General features: G+C 43.2%; 2 protein-coding genes across 3 annotated transcripts in view; both read right to left on the reverse strand.

The window, feature by feature from the left end:
- The window catches only part of LOC118212448 (zinc finger matrin-type protein 4-like), a 25,232-nt gene extending 12,512 nt beyond the window's left edge, over positions 1–12,720 (reverse strand). The window contains exons 1-2 of one of the 2 annotated variants that reach the window (XM_035390315.1): positions 12,572–12,720; positions 2,553–2,672 (exon numbers count right to left, since the gene is read on the reverse strand). In XM_035390315.1, coding sequence (XP_035246206.1) covers positions 2,553–2,672; positions 12,572–12,643 — 192 coding nt within the window. In that variant the 5' untranslated portion in view covers positions 12,644–12,720. The remainder of the gene's footprint in view (positions 1–2,552; positions 2,673–12,571) is intronic. The other variant, XM_035390316.1, reaches the window with a different exon arrangement.
- A 4,799-nt stretch (positions 12,721–17,519) lies between these two features.
- LOC118212649 (secreted frizzled-related protein 1-like) lies at positions 17,520–23,940 on the reverse strand. Its single transcript, XM_035390795.1, has 4 exons — positions 23,915–23,940; positions 23,319–23,819; positions 21,082–21,162; positions 17,520–18,289 (listed from the first exon to the last, which is right to left on the reverse strand). The coding sequence occupies exons 2-4, from the start codon at positions 23,815–23,817 to the stop codon at positions 17,958–17,960; spliced, it is 912 nt and encodes a 303-aa protein (XP_035246686.1). The 5' UTR covers positions 23,818–23,819; positions 23,915–23,940; the 3' UTR covers positions 17,520–17,957.
- Between the last annotated feature and the right edge of the window lie 401 nt (positions 23,941–24,341).

Genomic DNA, 24,341 nt, shown 5'->3' on the forward strand with positions numbered 1-24,341 from the left:
GCCATGAAAACGCCATCCAGGCGATTAACTCGGGGAGCAGGAGAAGGAGAGGGGCTCGAAAGTAAGAGCTTGCACTGGCTGATTCAATCCAACAGCCGGAAATCATATTGAATTATAGTTTTTATGACCATGGTGTCTGTCCTCTGCTTTCTCTCCATGAATTAAACATGAATGAATTCTTTTCACAGCTGACGTCTGTGTCTTGCCGGTGACATTCTGTGATTTATTGCAAATACGACTGGAAGGTGAGAACTACACAATGCATTCGTCCCAAGTATTCAGAGTTATATATCATACAAAAATAAATCCCACAAGCGTACACATACACTCAAGTGTCCTCACACATATCCTGCACCCCCAAGAAGCAGCCGCACCTTTGATAAAGATGAGCAAAGAAATATATATTTTTAAATATGAGCTACATTGTATGCTCAATGTTAGCACATTCTTTTATGCTAACATTATTGCTCAGAGAAAATTGCTTTTTACTGCAACAGAAAGTAATTTGTTTTTATTGAACAAGAGAGATGTGTGTCAAAATTATTCACGTCCTTAATAATTATTTAAAATAAAATCGAACGAAAATAAATCTGCATTAACATGCAATAACAACTTCTGCACGTCCACCTCAGTCTTAGTTTGTGGCCTCCCATGGCTTGCTGGTTCAGCGGTGTATTGATGTAAATTGACGTGTCATCCTTCACCATGGGGAAAGAGCTCTCAGAATAAATACGAAAAGTGGTTTCCACTGATTGGTCAATAATATGTTTAAAACCAGCAGTGTAGTATAATGGGTAAGAAACTGCTTCTGTAACCTAAAGGTCCCAGGTTCGATTCCCCGGTAGGACACTGCCGTTGTACCCTTAATCTTACAAGCAAGGTACTTAATCTTACTCAAAATTAGTAAAATGCCCAGCTGTATAAATGGATGCAATGTAAATGCTATGTGTAAAAGTTGTGTAAGTCGCTCTGGATAAGAGCGTCTGCTAAATGCCCGTAATGTAATGTAATGTAATGTAAACCACTGGAACAATGGCAGACTGGCCTGGTAGAGGACCTAAGTGCATCTTGCCACCACGCAGAGTGTGGAATATGTTTGGGAGGCAAAGACACATTCAAGGGCCACATTTTGAGATCTGCAAAACTAGGTTGCATCTCAAGGATGCAATTAAGAATCTACCACCAAACACCACATCCATGCCAATAAGCCTTTTGAAAATGTGGCAATGATAAAGCTTCTATTGAGCGCAATCAACAAAAATAAACGTCTGGAGCTTGCTAAACGGCGTCGTAACTTAGATTGCAATTTGTGCATCTAGATTACAAATGTAGTTATTGCAGCCCTCTCAAACCTTATACATGTGCTTGCGTAAAATAACACGAGGTTGAATTCCCAGGTCGCTGCTTTGGGAAAGGTTCTGTGTACAGGCTGCCAAGCACATCCATCTGAACAAACAGATAATGAGCCACACAAAACGAAAACAAGGTGAGCTGGTCTCCGAAGAGCAATTTGCGAGCGTTTACTTTGCAGACTAACCCCTTAGGCTATGAATTGTCCGATAACGCGGAGGTCAGGCGGCAGTTTGCATGTGTGGTCAACAGAGTATTATTCATGACAAAGTGCAGGGGGAGGGAGGGAGGTTTCCTCCATATGAGCTGAACTGCTGTCACAATGTCTCTGTTGCAGTCATCCATCAGGATGATTATTCAGTGACCGGGGATCCAATCGTGGCAATTATTCACTGTCTCAAGAGTGTCACCGGTGTATCGACAGGAACTAACTATGCTCGGTGGCGGGCTTGGAGACCACACCAATGCCCAACTTCGCTTTTACAAAATGATCTCATAACAATTCAGTCCTCGGCAGCTGTCATTGACCTCTGTAGAGGAACTTTACCTGTTTTCCTTAAACTTTGCTTGATTTTCCTGTACACAAAGAACCCCTGCCTTGGCCCAGACTTTAATACAATAACACACACATGCTACTATATATTAATTAGCTGTCAATTACATATTATTTTATTAAATAGGTAATAAAGACAGTAAGCAAGTGGTAACAAGGTTATAAGATTTCCAATATGAGACTGTATTTTGGAATACATACTGAAATTGGTCAGATACATTTAAAAAAAAGGGTTCAACCCTCTTTAGTTCTTTACGGAACCCTCTATGGTAGTTGTACAAAGTGTGACAACTCCCAGACTGAAAGACAAAGAACCCTTTAACTAGATAGGGTTCGTCCGTAGAGACACAGAGGAGCCTTTTGGAACCCTTTCTTCTGAGAGCGCAGACAGAAATGGAAGACAAGCTGTGATTGGTCACTTTCACAAATGGATGAAAGACTTTGATTTACTGGCAGCAATATGTAGAGGACAATCTGATAATATGATATGACATAATATGATGTAATGTGACAATATGATTAGCCAGATAGGGTGGGGTTGGTCAGTTGGAATGGAAGCCTGCTTCTGAATGCTGGGTGTAGGATCTGATTGATCTGATTGGTCAAGCGGAATGGAGGACAGGCTGCGATTGGTGGGATAATGTCTGACCTGGTAGTGGGCGAGCCTCTGGGACTGTGAGATGAGCTGGGCGCTGCAGACGCTGCAGTAGCTGTCTGTGAACAGGCCCTGCTGCTGCTGCTGCTGCCGTGGCAACGCTCCGGCCTTCATCTGCGGGAGACAGAGCACACCGAGCCGAGCGTGAGTCTGAGAGAACGGAGAGAGCAGGTGACTGGGAGGGGGGGAGAGAGAGAGAGATGCAGAGACAGGAAAAGAAGTGAGAAAAAAGTCAGAAGGAAAGAGAGAGGAGGGACAAGGCCACTCTCAGAAGATATGGTTCTGAAAGGCTCCTCTGTGTCTCCATAGAGGAACCCTATCGAGTTCACGGGGTTCTTTGTCAGGCAAAATGGTTAAAACCGAGAGATTTGACACTTTTCACACCTGCCATAAAGGGTCACATAAAGAACTAAAAAGGGTTCTCCTATGGAGTCAAGCTGGAGAACCCTTTTTTCTGAGAGTGACAGGAGGAAGGAGAGAGATAGAGAGTGGGAGGCAGAAAGATGGGGAAAAAGTCACTGAGGAACAGAGGGAGAAGTACACTGAGATTGGGTAATAAAACTTAATAATTTATCAGCAAACAGTCTTCCATTTCCAGCAGAAATAAAGCAACTATCCAGAGGACAGGATGAACTTATGTTCTGAATATTAATGCCATTAGGATGGTGTGTGGGGGAAAAAAAGCTACTCCAGGAACACTGGCAGTGTGACATCATCGCCGGCAGCCAGATCAGAGTTCCGGAATACTGGGTCTAACTGCCAGGCAACACTCAGAACTCAGAACCCCCTTTTTAAACATGCCTGGCCAATCAATGACAAGCAGTATGAAATGACAAGTCAGCACCCCAAGAAAGCAGACTACAAGGACTGCTGGCGATGAAGGGTGTGAATCTAAATCTGTGTGTGTCTGTGTGTGTTTGTGTATGTGTGCGTGTCTGTGTGTGTGTGTGTGTGTGTATTTGTGATTATGCATGTATTATAGATTTTTATAAAATACATTACCATAGGTCAGGCTGCACATTGCAAATCCTTCGCCACCCATAAAAATGCCAATGTCAATTATTTACGAGCCTTTGGAAAGATACAGCAATGACACAATTTGGTTGGAATACTAAGCACTCTTTCTACATGTTTACCTCCGTGCAGAGGGGACTTGTTTACATGCAAATCACTTGCAGTTCTTTGAATCATACAGATGGTAATTTTCAATTATACAGACGTCCAGATGTTTACTAGTATGGAAAACAGGAGTTGCCTATGTGAACCACGCATAGAAACATAAAAAAATAAAGGGCATCTCTTTTTATCTGCATTTCCCAAAATGTCTAAAATCTGTGCTGTTTTCAATACTCTAAATTTCTGGCTCCAGCAACAACATACAGTTTACATTTTTACAAACAATCCCTCTATATAGCTGAACATTTTTATGGAAACAATTCAGGTCTCTGTACCAGGTACCTCAATCGAGGATACACCATCAGTGGCCCTGCTGGGATTCAAACTCGCAACATTTAAGTTACAAACCCAGTTCCCTAACTATTACACTACATTACACTATATTACATTACAGGCATTTAGCAGATGCTCTTATCCAGAGTGACTTACACAACTTATTACATAGCATTTTACATTGTATCCAATGTAAAGCTGGATATATACTGAAGCAATGCAAGTTAAGTACCTTGCTCAAGGGTACAATGGCAGTGTCCTCCTGGGGAATCGAACCTGTGACCTTTAGGTTACAATCCCAGTTCCTTACCCATTATACTACACTGCCGCCGACATCTAGTACATTACCTTTTTTCTATTACTGTAGGTCTCAATTGAGCAATTAAAACATTGGTCAAAACTGGCAAATCTGTTACATCTAGGGGAACACATAATACTGAAAAAAGCTATTTCTCCCATAATGCTCCATAAATGAACTTTTAATGCATATTGGGATTTTAACGTGTCTAATGTGTCTTGTGTATTTGTCTTAGGAGCAGAAATTAGTATTTATATTTAAAAATATAAACACACAACATGGCCTTTATTATCTTAGCAGACTCCATAATCCACGGAAATGTACACAGCTTTATTGCGTTTGACACATTTGACCTACGTTAGAGATGTACATTTCTATTAATATTTTACAATTCTGTACCGTTCCCAAGAGCCGTAATATGAAAAAAAAAAAGAAAAGAAAAAAAAGGTTCCTTCTTCCTCAGGCACATTCTAAACTCCATCTCTTTGTTAGGTCTGAATTCCCTAACACATTTCATGCAGGACTATTAATAATGTTAATGAAGTACGCGCTATTTCACACAGACTTCTCATACCTCCGTTTATAAATATTGATGAGACGTATGAATTTTGCATTAAACTAACGCGTTTGATTATTAATCCAAGCGATCAATCTTGACGCTGCAGTCCTGATCCTTGATCTCTGTCATAATAGTACTTAGCCTAAATTCTGCTCCTGCTCCTGCACCATCATAGCATTGCTGCAACACTACGACACTTCTACTGCATTTCAGGAAAGTTGTGTAAATGTAAGCTTGTAACATAACATAATGTAACATAGCGCAGCGCAGCATAACATAATGTAGCATACTGTAACGTAGCGCAGCGTAGCATAACATAATGTAACATAGCGCAGCGTAGCATAACATAATGTAGCATAGCGTAATGTAGCGTAATATAACATAACATAGCGTAAAAGTAACATAATTACAAGAACAGGCCATTCGGCCCAACAATGCTCATTATTTTCCTAACTAATTTGTACCTAGTGCTCTGATTACCTACAGGCTAGATATTATCATAAGCTTGTCCAAATCCAGGCTGGGCCTAAATAGCCAGGGCATTGCAGGTTTAAACAGGGGCTGTGTCGTTAGCCAGCCGTGTCAGAAAACACGCAGCGGTCGTTGGCGTGCTGTTCTCACACCGTCCTGCGTTCTCCTTCGCTCCCGGGGCCGACAGGCCTCTGAAACAGCCAGAGGACAGCCCCCCCTCCTAGGGGCAAGAGGAGAGAGCCCCCCCCCCCCCCCACCCCCACCCCAGAGGCCAGATGATAGACCACCCCGCCCCCCACCCCCACCCCAGAGGCCAGAGGAGAGCCCACCCCGCCCTCCTGGGGGCCACATCAGGCTTATCCGCTCCTGGTCATCAGGGAGAGTGTTTGGAGTGGGGCGGAATCAATATCGTTTACAGTGGATAGGATGGAAAGCTCCCAATGCACACCCCTTACCCCCGCCCCCCTGTCCAATGTATTTCCATCAAACAGATGTAGAAACATTAAGGCTCTCTGATTCCCTATTCTCTCTCTCTCTCTCTCTCTCTCTCTCTCTCTTTCTCTCACACACACACACACACATACAAATAGTCCCACACACTCTCACTCAAATATGCCATCACAATTTCCATCCAAGCAGACTACATGCATGATAGCACTATAACTAGGGTAATAAAACATAGGCTTTTGCAGCACCCTGACCAGGCTTGACAATTTCAAATCATCCCTGATCATACTGCTGTCGTATGCTTTGAATGATGTCACAAATGGATGTGCCATTTTGTGGACAAAATGTCGCTCTCTTTCCCACCATGCAATGGCTGATTATGATGTACAGATAGCCACTGGAGAAAAAAGCAAGTGTTAAATGGCTTACAAAATGGAAAGTCGTGTTCTTGATCATGGATAACCAACAGAGAAAAGAAAGAAATCACTGAAATAAGACACCTTAAATTATTAAGTGATAAACTACAGACAGGCTGATGAGCCTGAAGTAATAAATAAGTAAATGCTTTATAAGATGGTGCGAACACAGTTAGTGTCCGTGAAAAGACACTCGTGTTCGTGTAATTCCTCCATCCTCACTGATATTACAGGTAGAGGCGGCTTACAGCTAGACTGCAGGGCTACACACTGCTTCACTGTTTCTGTGTGACCAGCGGAACAGGCTAAGCTCCCTTACGCAGGTTTACATTGGGAGACCTCAGTACCAGAATTACACATGCCATGAACACAACGTCATTGCACCAGGGACGGGCAAACATCAGGTTATCCAGTTCAAATCATTCACAAATAAACAAGCGCGAATCCGCAATAGCTGCGACCGCACACGTGCATGCATCCATGTGTGCATGCATCCACGCACACACCCTCACACAAACACGTGACCTCTTCTTTGGCTCATGACCGACCTTTCCACAAAATCTTGTGCAAATCTGTGAATCCATTCGGGAGTTATGCGCCTTTTTGCAATAGGACATGCCCATCGCCACGCCCCCTCTTGGTCAATCAGCCTGAAAGTTACTCAGCTGTACCCGCCGGTCGTGACCAACGTCCATGCCAAATTTCAGCCTCCTGGGGCGAAAACTGTGGCTGCTACTGGGTGGGACACTTTTTGTGGACCAACCGACTAACTAACCGACCGACCGACAGACAGAGCTATAGAGCTGCCGGTCGCAGCTAAAAATGGAAAGCATAAAATAAAAAGCCCTGAAATATTGCAAATAATGCAGAGAGAGATTAATAATGAAAGGACCCACGCTGCTGCTGCATCTTCAGGTCTCGAGTGCCCAAGATGACCCCAGCCTCTGCGCTTTTTAGACGTTCCTCACTCGATTAAGAGGCTCTCTCCTTATGCCCTTCTTTGATGGGCCGAATGCCCTGTTTTCAAAAATATCAAACACAACATGACCAAAAGTACCTGGACACCCCTTGGTCTGGGGCTGTTTTACATGGTTTGGGCTTGGCCCCTTAGCTTCAGTGAAGGCAAATCTTAATGCTATAGCATACAGTACACTCACATTCTTGACAATTCTGTGCTCCCCCAACAGTTAGGGGAATGCCCTTTCCTGTTTCAGCGTGACAATGCCCCCAGGCACACAGCAAGGTCCATACAGAAATGGTTTTGTCGAGAACAGTGTGGAAGAACTTGACTAGCCTGCAGAGAGCCCTGACCTCAACCCCATCCAACACCTTTGGGATCAATTGGAAAGCCAACTGTGAGGCCTAATCGCCCAATCAGTGCCCAACCTCACTAATGCTCTTCTGGCTGAATGGAACCAAATCCCTGTAGCAATGCTCCAACATCTAATGTACAGCCTTCCCAGAAGAGTGGAGGCTGTTATATTAGCAAAGGGTGGACCAACTCCATATTGATGACTATAATTTTGGATTAGATGTTGGATGTCAGGTGTCCACAAAGTTTTGGCTATGTAGTGTAGTGTTCTTACATAATGCATAGCTTTAAACTGTATTTCATGAAAGCACAGTACACCTTATTACAGCTATTGTACTCTGCCTCTCTCTCCCTCTCTCTCTGTCTCTCTATCTGGTTCGCTCTCATTTTATCTATAATTTACATCCTTTTTCATAACTTTTTTTAACGAGACTGTGCTAATTTGATAAGAGCAACACAGCATGATGCATTAGTCCACACCAAACCGGCAAATATCCAGAATAACTTCCCCTCCAAAATAAAAAAGCACTCCACCCTCCAGCCCTTATAGCATGAACCCACCCCCCCCCCCCAACCCTATGCCCAAGACTTGTTCCTCCCGATCCCACAGGACTGTGTGGGAGGAGCCAGCACAGCAGGAACACCAATCAATAATCAATTACGGCTGACCCTGCCGACCCCCACAGACAGACACGTATCTTGCATTAATTATGTGGGCCAAACAAACAGGTCCGGAGGGAGGAGCCAAGCCCAGACACTCTACAGCCTCCGAAATCCAGGCAATTCCAATCCTTACGGCCTCCACAACCCCAGAAAGCAACAACACAATCACCGCTGCCCATATAACCCCCAACAACCGCCATCCTGAAGAACATCCATACATCCATCCATTATCTGTACCCGCTTATCCTGGGTGGGGTCGCGGGAGTGCTGGAGCCTATCCCAGCGTGCACTGGGCGAGAGGCAGGAAGTCCTGAAGAACATCCATACACTGGGTGGATCTGTGTCCTCTGACCTTTGTGTACAGGAAAGTCATCAATTGCTTATTTAAATGGAATGACCATATTATGTAACTCTTGTTCAGGTGTTTGCAACACCATATCACATTGTCTCAGAACAGGGCTGCTTGTATGGTCAGGTTATGATACAGCAATGCAAGCGTGCAACAAGACAAAACAACGTTCATCGACTTTCATCTTTTACATTTCGCAATCTCGACCGATTAATGTGGTGTGAATAGCAGTGCTCCGTACACTATGCGTTGTTGAACACGCACAATAAACATTTTCACAAAAACCTAAAAAATATCCCTCTGAGATATTTAAAGACCCAGCCAAAAAAGAGTAGGGCATGCTTTAGGACTGGACAAAGCTGGGGAAGCATAAATGCACTGTCTGTGTTATGAAGATGCTTGTTGTCATTGGGTTAACAAACAACAATTGCAATGATAATATTTTCAACTGGCTCTGTAATTAGCTTGGTTGCAAATGAGAGATAAGGCCAATCTTAGCACAGTCATGTGGATATTATGTAGTTATAAAAACATACCAATCTATAATTTTAAGGCCTGCAGCATGTGCATTTGAGCACCCAATTCTGAAATGTCTATTAGAAACTGAACTGTGTTGCTACATATCTGAAGCCCCTTATCAGCTCAGCACTTGGACAATTTAATTTTAATGATTTTATAAATCAACAGCATACTGCCTTCACTGACATATTAATAGGCTACTGCAGACGTTCATTTCTGACGGGCGAATATGTGAGGATAATAATTGGTTTTGTTTAAAATTAGTGTTGTTGCACAGACAACAGGCAAATCCATTGTGTATTCTCCGTAACAAACTAGCAATACCCTAGGTTAACGCGCTGGCGGCCGATAAAAAAAAATGTTTTCGGGGAATCAATACAAACAGGATTATGTGCGGAATCATTCGGAGGGAATTCATGGTGGGGAAGCGCTGTGGAGGGCGGGGCTGTTTTTCAGGCAATCTCCCGCCAATAAAAGATAATTGAGTTGTAAGAAAAATACGCTCGCGCAACCAGTTCCCTCCCTGCTTCTCCTCTGCGCCTTAATCAAATCAGACAGTCCACCGGCCACCACTGTCTATCTCAGGGAAAGAGGGTCATCGTGTAGAAGGACCAAATCTCGCATCGACAGGGGCACGTAACGCTGCTTTGTGATGGATCTTTGCCTTATGCATATTTATTTCCGATAATTCAACCTGACATTTGGACACTTCTGAGCAGGAAACAGCGCTTTGTGTGAACCTGCCGCCAGCTTTACGGCCCTTAATTCATAATATAATATTTATTTTTAAAATTCTTCTTCTTCTTCTTCTTCTTCTTCTTCTTCTTCTTCTTCTTCTTATTATTATTATTAATAATAATAATAATAATAATAATAATAATAATAATAATAATAACAACAATAATGAATCATTATTAGAATCAGTATTTTCATAATACAATTCTACTGAGACCAGATAAAAGTATTCCCTTGAATAAATCAAGGGAACATGTATCTATAAAATGGTCAGTGATGTACTTTGACAACAGAACACTAAGAAAATGTAAAGTCAACTATGATACAGTACTTTTAACCTTTATATGGTATGAGTACATATGGTATCCTACTGGACTGTCATTTACGGTTGACTTGACACTGAGACGCTTTGCTGTGCACCCCTGGCTCAATGTGTGGAGGAATCTGTACGTGTCAGGCCCAGGCACCATGCGGGGCTTTGACTGAGCAGGAACATAACAAAACCCGAAGGGTGAAATAGCCAGAGGCCATTTTATTCTACTTTAAGTGATAAAAAGAAAAGCGAATTAAACCGAAAATCAATAAAAACGATGGTCCCCGGCAGCAGTTACAGTCACATTAGTGGGCTTGCTGAGACGGAGCACGCGCAGAGGCTGTGTCCGTGCTCCTCTCCGCAAGGGACAGCGAGACCTGCCTGTATAACAGGCTCAGCAAAGGCACGAAGCAACACCTGAGCCGACTGCCGATCAGATCAGCCTCAGCTGTGCATACCTAAACGCGAGGCCGCCGCTGTCCACAGGGGTCCACAAGCATCCCAGGGTGTGGGAGGGGCACAGGGATGATTGACATCAGCCCAAAATCAGCCCTCTGCGCCTCTCTGTCTCTACTCCACGTGTCACACAGGTATCAGAGCTTGTGCGGTCGTGTTGACACAACTCTGCTTCTGCTGACCACCTCGCTGAAATGCCAGCATGGTACTGAGTGAAATGTATCCGGTGTGGTGCTCTCACATGTTGTGTTGGTTCGTTTTGTTGAACACACAGACACACACACACACACGCACACACACACACTCACATACACACACGCACACACACACACACACACACACTCTCACACACATACACACACACGCACTCTCTCGCACGCGCACACACACACGCACAAACACGCACACACACGTTTGTATTGCTATACTTGTGAGGACTTCCCATTGACTTACATTCATTTCGTAACCTCTAACCCCAACCACTACATGCCTAACCTTAACCCTAACCTTAACCTAATTGTAACCCTAACCCTAAGTCCTAACCCTAAAACAGCCTCTTGAATTTGTGGGGACCAGCAAAAAGTCCCCACCTTGCGTAGTTGTCCTTATCTTTCTGTCCTTGTAGGGACATTTGGTTCTCACAAAGATAGTAAAACATGCCCACACACACACACACATACACACACTTATTTGCTCCACAGTGGAGGATTGGACTGTTGTCACAGATATTCTCAAAGAAAAACCTATTTCTGTACACCCTATTTGCGCTGTTCCAACATGCAAAGAGAATTATAACAATATAGCTAACATCCTCGCAAGATCATCTGAATAATAATGCAAAATAATTGTAACTTACAGTACAAATTCTAATACATTTAGAATTTACGACATACACACAAAAATTAAGTTTCTACACAGAAAAATGACTTTATGGGTTTATATGACTGGTCTATATCGAACCGCATTCAACACTGAACCACGTAAATATTCTATTTTATAAAATATTATATTATAAAAGTGACCAGATATTAAGTGTAGAAATATTTAGCCTAGATGATGCGCTGCTCCGTCAAGTTCGTCATCAGAAATCACAGCTCTTATAAATTAATATTAACGTGCAAATAATGATTAATGTTAATGTAATCTAACGATCATAATGTTAAAACTACAACAAAACAGCACTTCAAAGGGCACCGCATTTCTGCGTCACCATTGTTTGTAGAGTAGGCTACACGAGCATATTGCTGGTGTTGCACTAAATGTTTGGTACAAACCCACGGTGATAGATATTCTTTAACATTTTTAAACCAAAGCATTTAAAGTCTGTAACGAATACTGCAAACCAAGATGTATTATTCCAATCTAAGTTTTCCTCATCATAATAGGACGCTGACTTCGAATGAAACATAGAAAGCAATACCAGCCATGCAGCAATAACAAGTGACTCAATTATAATAGCGCAATTAATCAATTTTAATAGCCTGTCCTGTCATATTTTCTCGATTAAACTTCTCAGAGAGCGCAGCTTATAGTCGTGTCTGTACATCTGCGACAGATGATGATTTGCTTTGCTCAAGGATAACAAGTAGGTGCGTGTGGAACTCTAAAACACACATTAAAAACAAAAACACTTTGCACCTGCGACCACTTGATGCACTGTTAATGCCATTAAACTGTGACAGTGCTCGAGAGCTGTTACAGTCACAGTGAATTCAACCACCAGGATAATGATCACGACCACGGATTTAAACGTGTTCACACTGCTCCTTTGGACCGCCGATACGCAAACGCAATAGCAAAATACAACCCGCTTCTTTATAAACTTTATGTAGCCGCTGGTTGAATGTTCAGCGGGGGTTTCTAGAATAAACATAAACCTTATTCTGAATGACTGTTGCAGGTACTCATTTGAAGTCCGCGCTGTAGAGACGATGTAACTTTGGCTTACACAACATCTTCACAACTGCTGATGATAAAAGTGTCATGCCACGGTGGACCATGCAAACTGATGCTTTGATAAACGTACCTGTGATTCTCCCAGCGACGCGGGGAACACGGTTAGCTGTTGTTGAACTTGGAAAGAAACGGTGTATTCCATTGATGGTGCGTAATGAATGCGAGACGCTGTCACGCTCAACCGCAGTACTGGAGCAACGCTGCTCCCCTCCCCGCTTCCAGCGCATTGGCTGCCTGTCTGTAGTAGCCGTAGTAGTAGGCAAAAGCCCTAACTGTAGCCTACGTCACCAGCTGGTTCAAACGCAGGTGCGTCGTGGATGAACTCAAATGGAGCCACGTTCCATAGTAGGCATCTGAGATTATTTTGGGTATCGCCGAATATTCTTTAGGGAATATTTACCTACAGGTAGTGCATTGGAAAGGAGACAAAAGGTGGCCAGTGATAGGGACATCTGGATGGACAAACGGTGAAACATTCTAACATTAGCTTCATAGATAGCATATTCACACCTCAAACTTTAGATTCTTGCAAAATGTTATTTTACGACAGATACCATTTTTTAGCATGTTCATACCCGTTCATTTCAATCGGTAGAATTCTTCTATACCGTTTCCAGAAAAGTGAAAACGGTATAGAAAAGTGGAAACTGTTATCAGCAACAAAAAAACGTAATCTAGGCGCTGTGGCCGGGCGTGTGCTTGGCATGCAGTGGGAGAGGGCCCAGTGTGAGTTTTTCTTTGAGAAATAGCTACCCTTGTCGACATCACCATGGACAACTGCTGAACACAGGTTCAATAAGATACAATACTTATTTTGTACAGCTATTTCTATCCAAGAACACAGTTTAGTTCACACAGTGAACACTATTCTGACCTAACCTCTGCAAAGCCAATTAGGCAGCAGAATAAGCTACTAATAAGTATTAGGACAAATACAAATTACCAAAAAGTGCTGGGATGGGGCAACATGTAACAAGGGTCATGAAAAGGGGGGGGGGGGGGGGGGGGGGTGGATTTAGAGTGAAACATACAGCGTGGTGGTAGTTAGTCCAGGTATAGTCTCAAGAGATGAGTCTTCAGGCCACGACGGAAGATGGGTAGTGAGGGGGAGGTTCAAATTATTCTGATGTCGGCAGGACCGTGATGTTGCCTTGATGTGCTCCTTGAGGTCCAGTTGGTCATCCAGGACTACCCCCAAGCTCTTGGCAGAGTGAGAGGCAGTCACTGTGGTGCCATCAACTGTGAACTTAACATCAGCCGTGACACTTAAACATGATATGGGTTTTCTCAGCTGAGACATCTAAAATGAGTTTTGCTGGTAATTCCATAACTAGAATAGGATATAAAAAAATGTTTAAAAAAAAAAAATTAAAAAAAAGTAATTTTATCAGTATGGAAATACTTTTAGGGTTCATACTGTATTTTTTTTAATGGTTGGAACATGTAGACTGGGGTGTCCTGAACCTGAGGGAGACAAAAATATTGGATTTACTATAAAGGTACAATAAACTATACGTTACCTAATAAAATGAGCAACATTTCAGTAAAAACTGAAAATGAAAGAGGCCCAAATGGCTAATAAAAATACACATATATTCCCCATTTTCTCTTTAAGAGATACATAAAGACCTATTTGTAAAACAGTTTTCTTGTTTGAGATGAAAGAATGTCCTTTTTTTACAGGCTGTGACTGATTAATCACGTATGTGGTGGAAAGGGGAAGGGGGCTGTTTCCTGTGGAGTATAAGCCAACATGCCGTGAATTTTCTGGGTCACGCAGCATGCGCTGAAATCTACGCTGGCCTCATTGTGAGTTTAAATGCAATCTAAGCAAGGAGTAAGCGATTGTAATTAAAAGGAGTTTCAGAGGTGAACGAAGATCGTATATTTGTGAAAAAGATGATACACTCTCATGTTACGTCCGTGGACAAGAAGTAATGTGTATAGACGTGCAGAATTTCTGTATTTATTAGTCCAATGGCACGGTAATAACTTTCACATTCATTAAGGCTGAATCACCTCCTGATGTTGAGTCTTGCTTAAACTAAATGGTCATTTGGACACCGTAGCACCATCAAAGCTGGCAATAACGAACAAAGTCCTGCAAACAAAACAAGATAAACACCATTTACTACTGCCAACTCTAATGAGTAATAAACTGTAAAGTGAAGTGCATGTCCCTCATGTTCATAGCGAAATATATTTGAACAAGGCCATGCACTTAAGTGTAATTATCAATGCCATGGTTAATTCCTCTTGAGAGCATGCATGACTCACACCAAAGTACAGATACATCAACCTGCCTCTCACACAATATAACAGCAGTTTCACACCTGGGGATTCTGCATGTATGAGAGTAGGTGGTATTGCTTTTAGTACTGCCCGCGTATTGAGTTTTAGCTACCCTGACACCCATTTTACTGTCTGTGCTGTGTAATTTATGTTTCATTTTTATTATAGTTTTTTTAAGCATCTCTGTGTACTCTATACTACTTGTTGCGCTTCTCAATAGGGCCTCGATTGCAAAAAAAAAAAAAAAAAAACTCGGTAAATCAAATAAATACCCTTGTGAAGGGTACTTATTCTGCAATCGATTTCCTAAACAAATATTTAATTGCTGTAGTTATCTGATGTCAGAATGGGTCAGTCATTAGAGAGGAAGAATGTGTACATTTTTCTCAACAGGGATGAGGAATTTACAGCCATGTTTGATCTTGTTTGATCACACCTTACGCGCGTTAGACCGATATTAACAAACAAAATGGCAAACAAATTGTTAATAAGTACATTATGGGAATGCTGTATGTGTGCCCCAGAATAGCCATATCACTGTTGCTGGGAGATTCCACCCTCTACTGGACATTTAGTGCAAATACAACAAAGGGAGAATTGCTACTGTGTTGATACACTGGTACACTGTATGATCAGCTGTTACACACGTTTAAAGAACAGAAAGAGAAAACTCAGTCAGACAGGATGTTGTGACTCATTGGTTCTGGCGAGTTTAAGAAATATAATCAACGCACTGAGTGCATTAGCTGCTCTCTCTTTGTGTGTGACATATAACATGTAAATATCCCAGAAATGCAAACAATTTAGATAAAGAATATTGTATATATTGTAAGTATGCTTTACACATGATCTAAACATCAGTTTGTGGTCTTTGATTAGAATACACCTGGACAATATAATGAGGATGCAATATTAATTCCATTTTAGTTCAGCACAGTGGCGGTAATGGTGTAATACCAGTTGACACCAGCAGAGGCAGATGTAGAACATTTTATCTGCCTTTTTAAATATAGCTGAGCAGAAGTCCTTTTGAACTTGAACAGCTGTGCTGAGGGGATGACAAACAATATTAACCATAAAATATATTCTGAAATGCTTGGGGGATTCAGGCCTGGTTTTTGCTCTTTGTCTGCTACGCTATAAAGCATCTTTACCAGACAGTTTTCTGGTAAAAGGTCTATAAAACAAAATTGATTTGATTTGATTTAGAAAAAGTGCACTCCGGAGAAAAGGACACAGGACTGGAAATAATGAATAAGCACTTTGCTTAACTGATGAGAATCTTCTGTGTAAAGAGAGAGAGAGAGTCTGGAATAAAACCCCTGCTTTTCATCAGCGGTTAACTGGTGATTGATATTGCGTGTTTTCAGTTGGACCTCAGGCATGGCTGTGGTGTAGAGTCAGAGTGAAGTGTGCATTTCAGCAGACACACTGAGCACCATAGAAATCCTCCAGGATAAAAAGAAACACCGGGAAATATAACCAGTGTGGGAAAAGTCAGGCCACCACAGGTACGCCTGTGTCCGCTCACCTGGAAGAAATACGTTTTGATTTAGCAAAACCTCTTCTTACTGGAGCAGTATTCAAAGTCCCTGAAAACAGGGTGGGGGGTGGGGGGTACATGGTGTGCTGGATAACTGATTTATTCATAGCTTCCTAAAAAAACATGCCACTTGCACACTTGTACTTTACACCAGGTTTCTGTGCAACAGTAATGATGGAGGCTGTAGCTGTGTGTGTGTGTGTGTGTGTGTGTGTTTGCGTATGTGTGTGTGTGTGTGTGGAGGGGCGGAGAAGTAAAGTACAGAAGTAAGCACACAAATCCCTCGGATGCAGATTTAATGGGCAACAGTGCTTGCAATACAACTTAAACTCACACTGTTCAAACAGTCCAGCCAAAACATGGACGTTAAAGAAAATTCAAACATGAAACTGAAAGCTTGCTGCTTCAGCCAAATCAAATCTCACACCGATTCATTTTGTTTAGTGCCATGATCCGATGAAAACTGACACCCGCACTGCCCTGTGGTATACACTGCATAAGTGGTATCAATGGCAGAGGTCACTGACCGTCGAAAATGGATATTAATCACTTAGTGAATATGCTATACTGTGTGCTATGAGAAAAGAGATGTAATGCTCTTCATTCTGTAATATTTGTTAACGCTTCTGCTCGTGGAAGCTAAAGGTGTCTAATAAAACAGTATAAAACAGTGAGTGTAAAATGAAAGCTGAACGTATCATGAAGAAAAACGGGTTTTCCCGGATTTTTGACAGAACTTCACAGGAAACTGAAAACTGGTTACGCATGGAGTAACGGATGATTAATGATCTCTGAAGAAAGAAAAGAAAGATAAAACAGCACTGACAGGCCACCGGTGTTCACTGGTTCTCTGCCTCAGGAGCTATTGGCCGGTTAGTGTTTTGTTTTCTTCACAAAGGCAAGTTTATCTATCAACATTGCTGAGAAACAATTTACATGGGAAAAACATAATTACTGCATTTTGTTTTACTGCAAGTAAAATTTGATGGAATGTAAGCCATTGTGTCGAAAACCATATCAATATTTCAAAACAAACTTTTACAAAAAACATATACATTAATAGTTATTGAATAATAATAATTACTGTTAACCATGAAACAGCGCCAATGTTCATGTGGTCTTCATACAATCCATGCTTAAGTTTTTGTGTTTATTTGTATACTCATAAAATATGTATATTTTATATGAGAAATAGTTTAAAAAAACATTTTTTATATTTTATTTTTGGTATGGGTTTGGAACATGCTAACAAGCTGAAGTGCTGTTAAGAGACATTTGGGCGTCCTTTTGTGCAGTTAGGCCCGGAGAGGCACATTTCCATTGATCGCAGGTCTGTCCAGTGACTGTTTCGGTGGGACCAGTCCAGCGAGCAAAAACACCTCGCTACAGAAACCATCAAAAAAATGCGCGACTGAGAACGGACACGGAACGGTCCGTCAAACAAAGAGGGGCGAAAAGAAGACGACAAAAAATTCACTGCCACCGTGTAACGTGCTTGTTTATACCTTCACCTACCTTGTTTTTTCTGTATTTATTTTCTCTTAATGAGCGTACGAAGAGAGACGATTTCGTGCGAGTTCTCGAGACGGCGGCGGCGGTGGTGGCGGCGCGGGGCCGACGTTCATTTGGAGACCGTGTGCAGAACGGGGCACCTGTTGGCCCGGTACGCCCGCATGGCCCTCCGGAACGCGGGGCTGGCCCGGTCCCACCGGTGGATGCCCGTGAGCAGGTGGCGCCCGTCTGCCGTGCGGCCCGTGAGCAGGTAGGCGGTGGCCCCGCCCCCCGGGCGCTCCAGCACGGGGCAGGGGCAGTCGGCTCCGCCCCGCAGGAGCGGGATCAGCTTCCTCACCTCCCTCTTCCTCAGGCTGCCCTTCAGCAGCCTCCGCCTCTTCTCCAGGATCACCCGCCGGTCCGACGGCTCGCCCCTCACCTCCCTGATCTCAGCTTTGATGGCTGGGGAGAGAGAGAGAGAGAGAGAGAGAGAGAGAGAGCGAGAGAGAGGGGGAGAAGAGAGATAGGGAGAGAGAGGGGGGAGAGAGATAGGGAGACAGAGAGAGAGAGAGAGAGAGAGGGGGGAGAGAGAGGGGGGGAGAGGGGGGAGAGATAGGGAGACAGAGGGAGAGACAGACAGACAGACAGACAGTGAGAAAGAGTGAGAGAGAGAGAGAGAGAGATAGGGAGACAGAGGGGGGGAGAGAGATAGGGAGACAGAGAGAAAGAGAAAGAGAGAGAGGGAGACAGAGAGAGAGAGAGGGGGGAAGAGAGATAGGGAGACAGAGAGAGAGAGAGAGAGAGACAGACAGACAGACAGACAGTGAGAAAGAGTGAGAGAGAGAGGGGGGGAGGGACAGAGAGCGAGAGAGAGAGAGAGAAAGAGAGTTTACAATAAATAATGAGGTGCAATATGTAAGGATATAAGATATTTTTTATCTAAAAATTCATTTCGCCAGCCAACACAGATCTATTGCTGTTTTCAAACCTGCTCTGAACCCTGGCCACAGCTCATGTGGGTTTAGTGACTAGCTAAAGTACTTCAATAACATAGAAAACATTTTAGAAACATTCAGGCAGTATTTTATTTGGCGCTTGTTTTGCATTTTTTTACACGTTGACTTGTGTAGACTGGACTTTGTCTCTGACACAGAAACTAGGCCAATATTTTGAGTGATTGTACACTTTTCACCAGTGTGTTGGAGCTGTTCAGATATTGTCTTGTTTTATGGCAACACGGTTGCCAGCAACACCAGGTAATTAATTGACATTGTTCTTGTTTATAGTACTAAATTGCTGGATATGTTTGCCTTGAGCAGCTCTCCAGTATGAAACAGAGATTTATGAACCTCAGTATATCCGCCATTTCAAAAGAAATTCACAGGTCCACGGCTGAACTACAATTGCCATGTGCTCACCAAATCCTGATTTTGGTATAGCCACTATGTGCCATTACTATGCCATTAAAAAGTAAGACTATTTGTGGAAATATAACTCAATTTAAAATCCCACGGATCCTGACACAAGACCACTCATTCTGTCTGACATTTTGAGACCCCATGCATATTTACACTTTAATGGCTTTAATGACTTCATAAAATTTCAATGAGACCTCAAAATTCTCAAATTCTCATGATGATGAATTGTCCATATGCTTAACATCGGAGAGACAAAGGTTATCATTCAGGCTAGCTTCACGAAGTTTGAATTGTTTCATTATTTGAAAATGAAAGGGAGAACAATGGGGCGGCAGTGTGAGGAGTAAGGAACTGGTCTTGTAACCGAAAGATCACAGGTTCGATTTCATTTTCATTTCCCTATTTAATTTGAACAATTCTGTATTGCGCAATACTATACCAACTGAGCCACAGGACTGCTATGATGATGATTATGATGTCATGATGTGGTCACTATATGATCTGGAATTTTGAGTTGAAAATTAGATTCATATGGTTAAGAGATTGCAGCAATATACACTCTACGTTCTGTAACATACACTGTAATGCAGGGTCTATCAATTAATTACACTAGTTTACAAAATTGCATGCTATGTACACAACACAGTTTATGAACAAGCTCACTGAAAGAGTAATACAAGATATGTAGTCCCAAATAGGACACATTGGCATGTTGGAATGAAGCAAGATTTATAAAAGTCCACTGCCTCTGGCTTTAATACCCACAATTGCCAATACACTGTACAGAGCACCTACACTAAGAGTATGAAATAGACGCTTTGAGAGAAGGTTTGAATCGTAAGCAACCAGCCCAGCGGTGAGTGCATGTTGTCTGAAGTGCAGTAGACATACACAGGGCTGTGGCAGTCGTCAAAGCTCTGTGCTGACACACCTTGGCGGTGAGCGGGCTGACGTTAGCGTTAGGGCTGATCAATTTAGTTTCCTGTATTTTGAGGCTTTTTTGGCGAAGGCAACCGTTTCACTTTTGGTTTTTATTGTGATTAATGGTTACTGTATATTTCCTCTAAACCACGCCAACATTTCCCCTTACGTGATTGTAAACTCCCTATACATTACAAATATAAGTCGTGTGTAATGGAATTATAGTGGGAAGGGCTCATTTCCCCTGAATCCTGTCGGGATAAAAGGGATGCTTTTTTTAATCTACAGCCAACAGACACATCAAAAACAGCGCAGCTGAACACGGAGCCGAAAATGTTATAACGTTTGCCGGACTTAAGCCTAGCGCATTCTTACGTAATTAAAACCAGATAGCTGTTCTCCAACAATCGCATTCTACTGACCGAGCAGAAGTCTCCCCGTCCAAAAGCACTTGATCTTTCTCGCTGGATTACGCTAAAGCCTCTCCGTTCACCTGCGGAGATCATGACGTTATTGTGCGACCTGGGTCTCCGATACATATGTCCCTAATCCCTACATAGCGAATGCTGAAACCAAACCACATCTTATGGTACACTAGCCTTTTACTTTTGTACCTGAGGACTGTTTGATATAATTTAAAGATTTGTTTCAAATATCTGAGCGAGGATTGTTTCAGAAACACTACAAAAGCCCCAATGTGCCCCCACATCATGTGGGCAGAGGGGTAGAGGAACGGGGGGAAGGGTGAAGTTTTTTTTTTTTTTAAGAAGTCTGACTGACCTCAAAACATGTGCATGTTTCATAATCCACATTCTCAAAGCCCTCAGTCTGGGGATTTCCCTCAGTACGGAAACTTCTGTGTTCCAAAAGGGATGAACCCCACAGAGGACATGACCGAATTCCGAAAACACCTACCAAAATCGCTGGCACACATGTGCTCCAGAATCACCTCCATTTTGGGATCAGTGTCACACGAGGGACAGACAGGGGAGGGACCTGCTGGAGAAGGAGGAGGAAACAGTGGTTCAATGTTTGAGCCCAGCTCTATTTCAGGCTCAGATACCTTCATTGTCATAAGACAGTGGTGTACACATGAGATGTAGTAAGACCTCTACTTCGTTTTTAAGATGAAATGTGCCAAATGTTTTTTGGATAACAAGTGCACTGACACCGCGGCATGTGTATGCAACTTCAAGCCAATTTCGCTCAGTTTTATCCAGCTGTGTGTACATTATCCTCAAACATGAACACTTCTGCAGTTCCCAAAACGCACTGCAATACAGTACTGATATGACATCGAGGGCACTGAAGCTGTGTCAGCAGACTATTGGATATCCTGCCCTGTAAATAAGTTGTAGTAAAGAAAAATGTAAGCACAATGTAAATAAATCATGTAATGCAATAATGTATGTCTGGGTAGACAGTGTATTAATACCGACTGTAGTAGAAGTAGCAACAGTAGTAACAGAAGTAGTGGTAACCGGTAGTAGCAGTAGTAGTAATAGCAACTGTAAATAGTAAACACTGACAGCTTCCTGTGATATGATCTCTTCGAGGACGTATGTGCAATTTTGCAGCCCTGGATAAAAAATGGAGTGAGATCCATTAAAGAAATATATCTGATTAAGAGGCGTGTCATGCATGCTTGAGCTGTTGTGATTGGCTGATCCATGAACAGTGGCACACTGTGGCATTTCAGTTTGTTCAGTAACGGGGCAGCACCACAGTACTGCCGTACAGTGGGGCTTGCTGATTTTCTTCACGGAGAGCTACTTAAAAGACCTATTAAAATACTCCTGCAATACATGATAGAAGAAAAAAAAAACATTTTGTTTCTGCTACCTGACACCTTTCGGTAGAACTCTATTAATCTCTTTCAGATTCAAAGTAACCAAAAAGAGAAGCGGCTGACTGGCAGACTGATACACTGAGGGACACAGGGTGACAACGTGCCCTCCGAACTCTACCCACGGGGACAGGAGAGAGGAAGGAACTTATCCGGCTCAGTTACAGAATGCACCAAATAACTGAACCATCTGTAATCACTCTCAACACATATTTACACATATTATTTATATGTATTACATTATTCTTTATTCAGGTTGACACTATTTATTGCTCCGAGTGGGATGAATGTGATACTGTCTTGCACCATGTTCTGTGTGTGTGTGCACATGTTTTTTTTGTGTGTGTGTGTGTGTGTGCATGTCAGTGTGTGGGTACTGTATGTGTGTGTGCGTGCAAGTGTGTATGTATATGTGTGTGAGTGCATGCATGTAAGTGTGTTTCTGGGTGTGTGTGTGTGTGTGTGTGTGTGTGTGTGTGCATGTGTGTGTATGTGCGAGTGTGTTTCTGTGTGTGTGCATGTGTGTGTAAAATGTCTTAACATGCAGCAGTTGTACTGCCTCTGAGTTATCCCCGTGAATAAAGTATGTACTGTCCTTTCTGGCCTTTCTCTTGCTGCTCTCATACTGTATTAAAGCCAGATATTCTTCAGCAGTGGAGTCAGCCTGTTTGGATGCTGAAGTGGCTGTGTGCTGGATGCAGCTAATGAAGCAGTGCGGACATTACACATGGGGGAAGAAAAAGAACTCGCTGACATAAGGGCTGAAAGGCTGTAGTTTCGTAACTCGCATATTTTCAGTCTTTAAAAAACTGCCACATTTCAGCAATATCAACTTCGAACTTAAATGATCCTAATGTTTTAGGATTCTGCTCTCTGATTGGCTGGCCTCAGTCAGTTGATTGGCTGGTTTAACAGGGCTTTAGGAGCCAGCCAAATTTCTACATCAATTCAAGGGACACAAGTGCACACCTAGACCTATCCACAACCTACTGGCACACTTAGAGACATTCTGAGCTGACGGTATGATCTCACATAGTCTGCTGAGTGCGCGACTGCTGTTTACAGTGGAGCATCTTAGAAAGAAGAAACTGATCTCTGTGTGCCAGAGGGACATTCTCCATGGGTGGAAATAGAATCACTGAGGTCCGAGAACAGAAATGAATTCCCCAAATAAAATCCAACCTTGCCGCTCTTTCTGGATAAGAGTAGCCCGCTAAAGGAACACAATGTACTGCAATGGTCGAGAGAGATCTCACCACATCCTAATCATGGAGACTGCGAGAGTAGAGGAGGAGGAGGACCTGACCTGAGAAGGCGGTTTGGGTGGTGTTGACGATGCAGAGGTCATCCTGGGGGAAGGCATCGCAGTTGAGCATGTCGGGCCAGGCGATGCCGAAGTTCTCCAAGACGGGCGAGCAGCCGGCGCGCACGGCCTCGCACAGCCAGCGGCAGGGCGGCATGGCGCGCTCCAGGCACACGGGCGCGAAGAGCGAGCACAGCAGCGCCTGAGTGCCCGGGTGGCAGTTGTTGAGCACCAGGGGCACCCAGCCGCTGGCCTGCAGCCGCACCTCCGCCATGCTGTCGTGGTCCAGCAGGTTGGGCAGCAGCATCTGGCTGTAGCCCACGTTGTGGCACAGCCTCAGGTCCTCGGGGATGTCCACGCACTCCGCGGACCTGCCGCTGCCACGCCCGCTGTTGTACCCGTCCACTTTCCAGCCCGGGTTCTCATATTCAGAAGCCTGACCGCGCGCCTCGACCAGGGCCAGAATCAGAGCCAGGGAGCCAAGTGTCCAAAAGAACTCCATTTCTGCAGAGGGAGAGATCACCAGGCACGCAAGCCCTAAAAAACTGGAGCAGACCGCAGAGAACGGGAAGAAATATTAGTTGAGACGGTGTCAGTACCCTGGGCTGAGCCTGCAGCCGTCTTTCTGAGTGCTCGCTCCTCCTGTCTTCTTCACGGAACGCCCGTCTGCACGCGCTGATGCGGTCCCTGTCCACTGGTTCCAATAAACTTGCAGCCTCGCGCACACGAACAACTCCGTGAAGGAAAGAAAGCTGCGGCCAATCAGAGAGCGTCTTCGCATGTTGGTACTCATATGTCAATCAGTTACTCAATCGGTAGACAGAACTTCGTCCACTTGCCTCTTCAAACTATTTTATAATTTTATAAAGTTTTTAATAATGTTTTAATAAAATATGGTGATTTTTTTCTGTGCGTAAGTATTGACATTGTTTTGGCAGACCTTAGGCCCACATCATGTAATGGGGTTGAAATAATGAATTTGACTTCCCTGTCTACATCTTCCAAGAAATTGCGGGTTCGCCTCTG

This window comes from Anguilla anguilla, chromosome 14 (genome assembly GCF_013347855.1).
Source record: "Anguilla anguilla isolate fAngAng1 chromosome 14, fAngAng1.pri, whole genome shotgun sequence".
Taxonomy (NCBI): Eukaryota; Metazoa; Chordata; class Actinopteri; order Anguilliformes; family Anguillidae; genus Anguilla; species Anguilla anguilla.

Excerpts from the sequence above, each read along its gene's own strand:
- LOC118212649 (XM_035390795.1), bottom strand. The coding sequence starts at position 23,817 with ATGGAGTTCTTTTGGACACTTGGCTCCCTGGCTCTGATTCTGGCCCTG. Across the intron at positions 21,163-23,318 it reads CACCCAAACCGCCTTCTCAG|GTCCCTCCCCTGTCTGTCCC; the intron begins GTCAGGTCCTCC and ends CTTCTCCAGCAG. Across the intron at positions 18,290-21,081 it reads CATGTGTGCCAGCGATTTTG|CCATCAAAGCTGAGATCAGG; the intron begins GTAGGTGTTTTC and ends CTCTCTCCCCAG.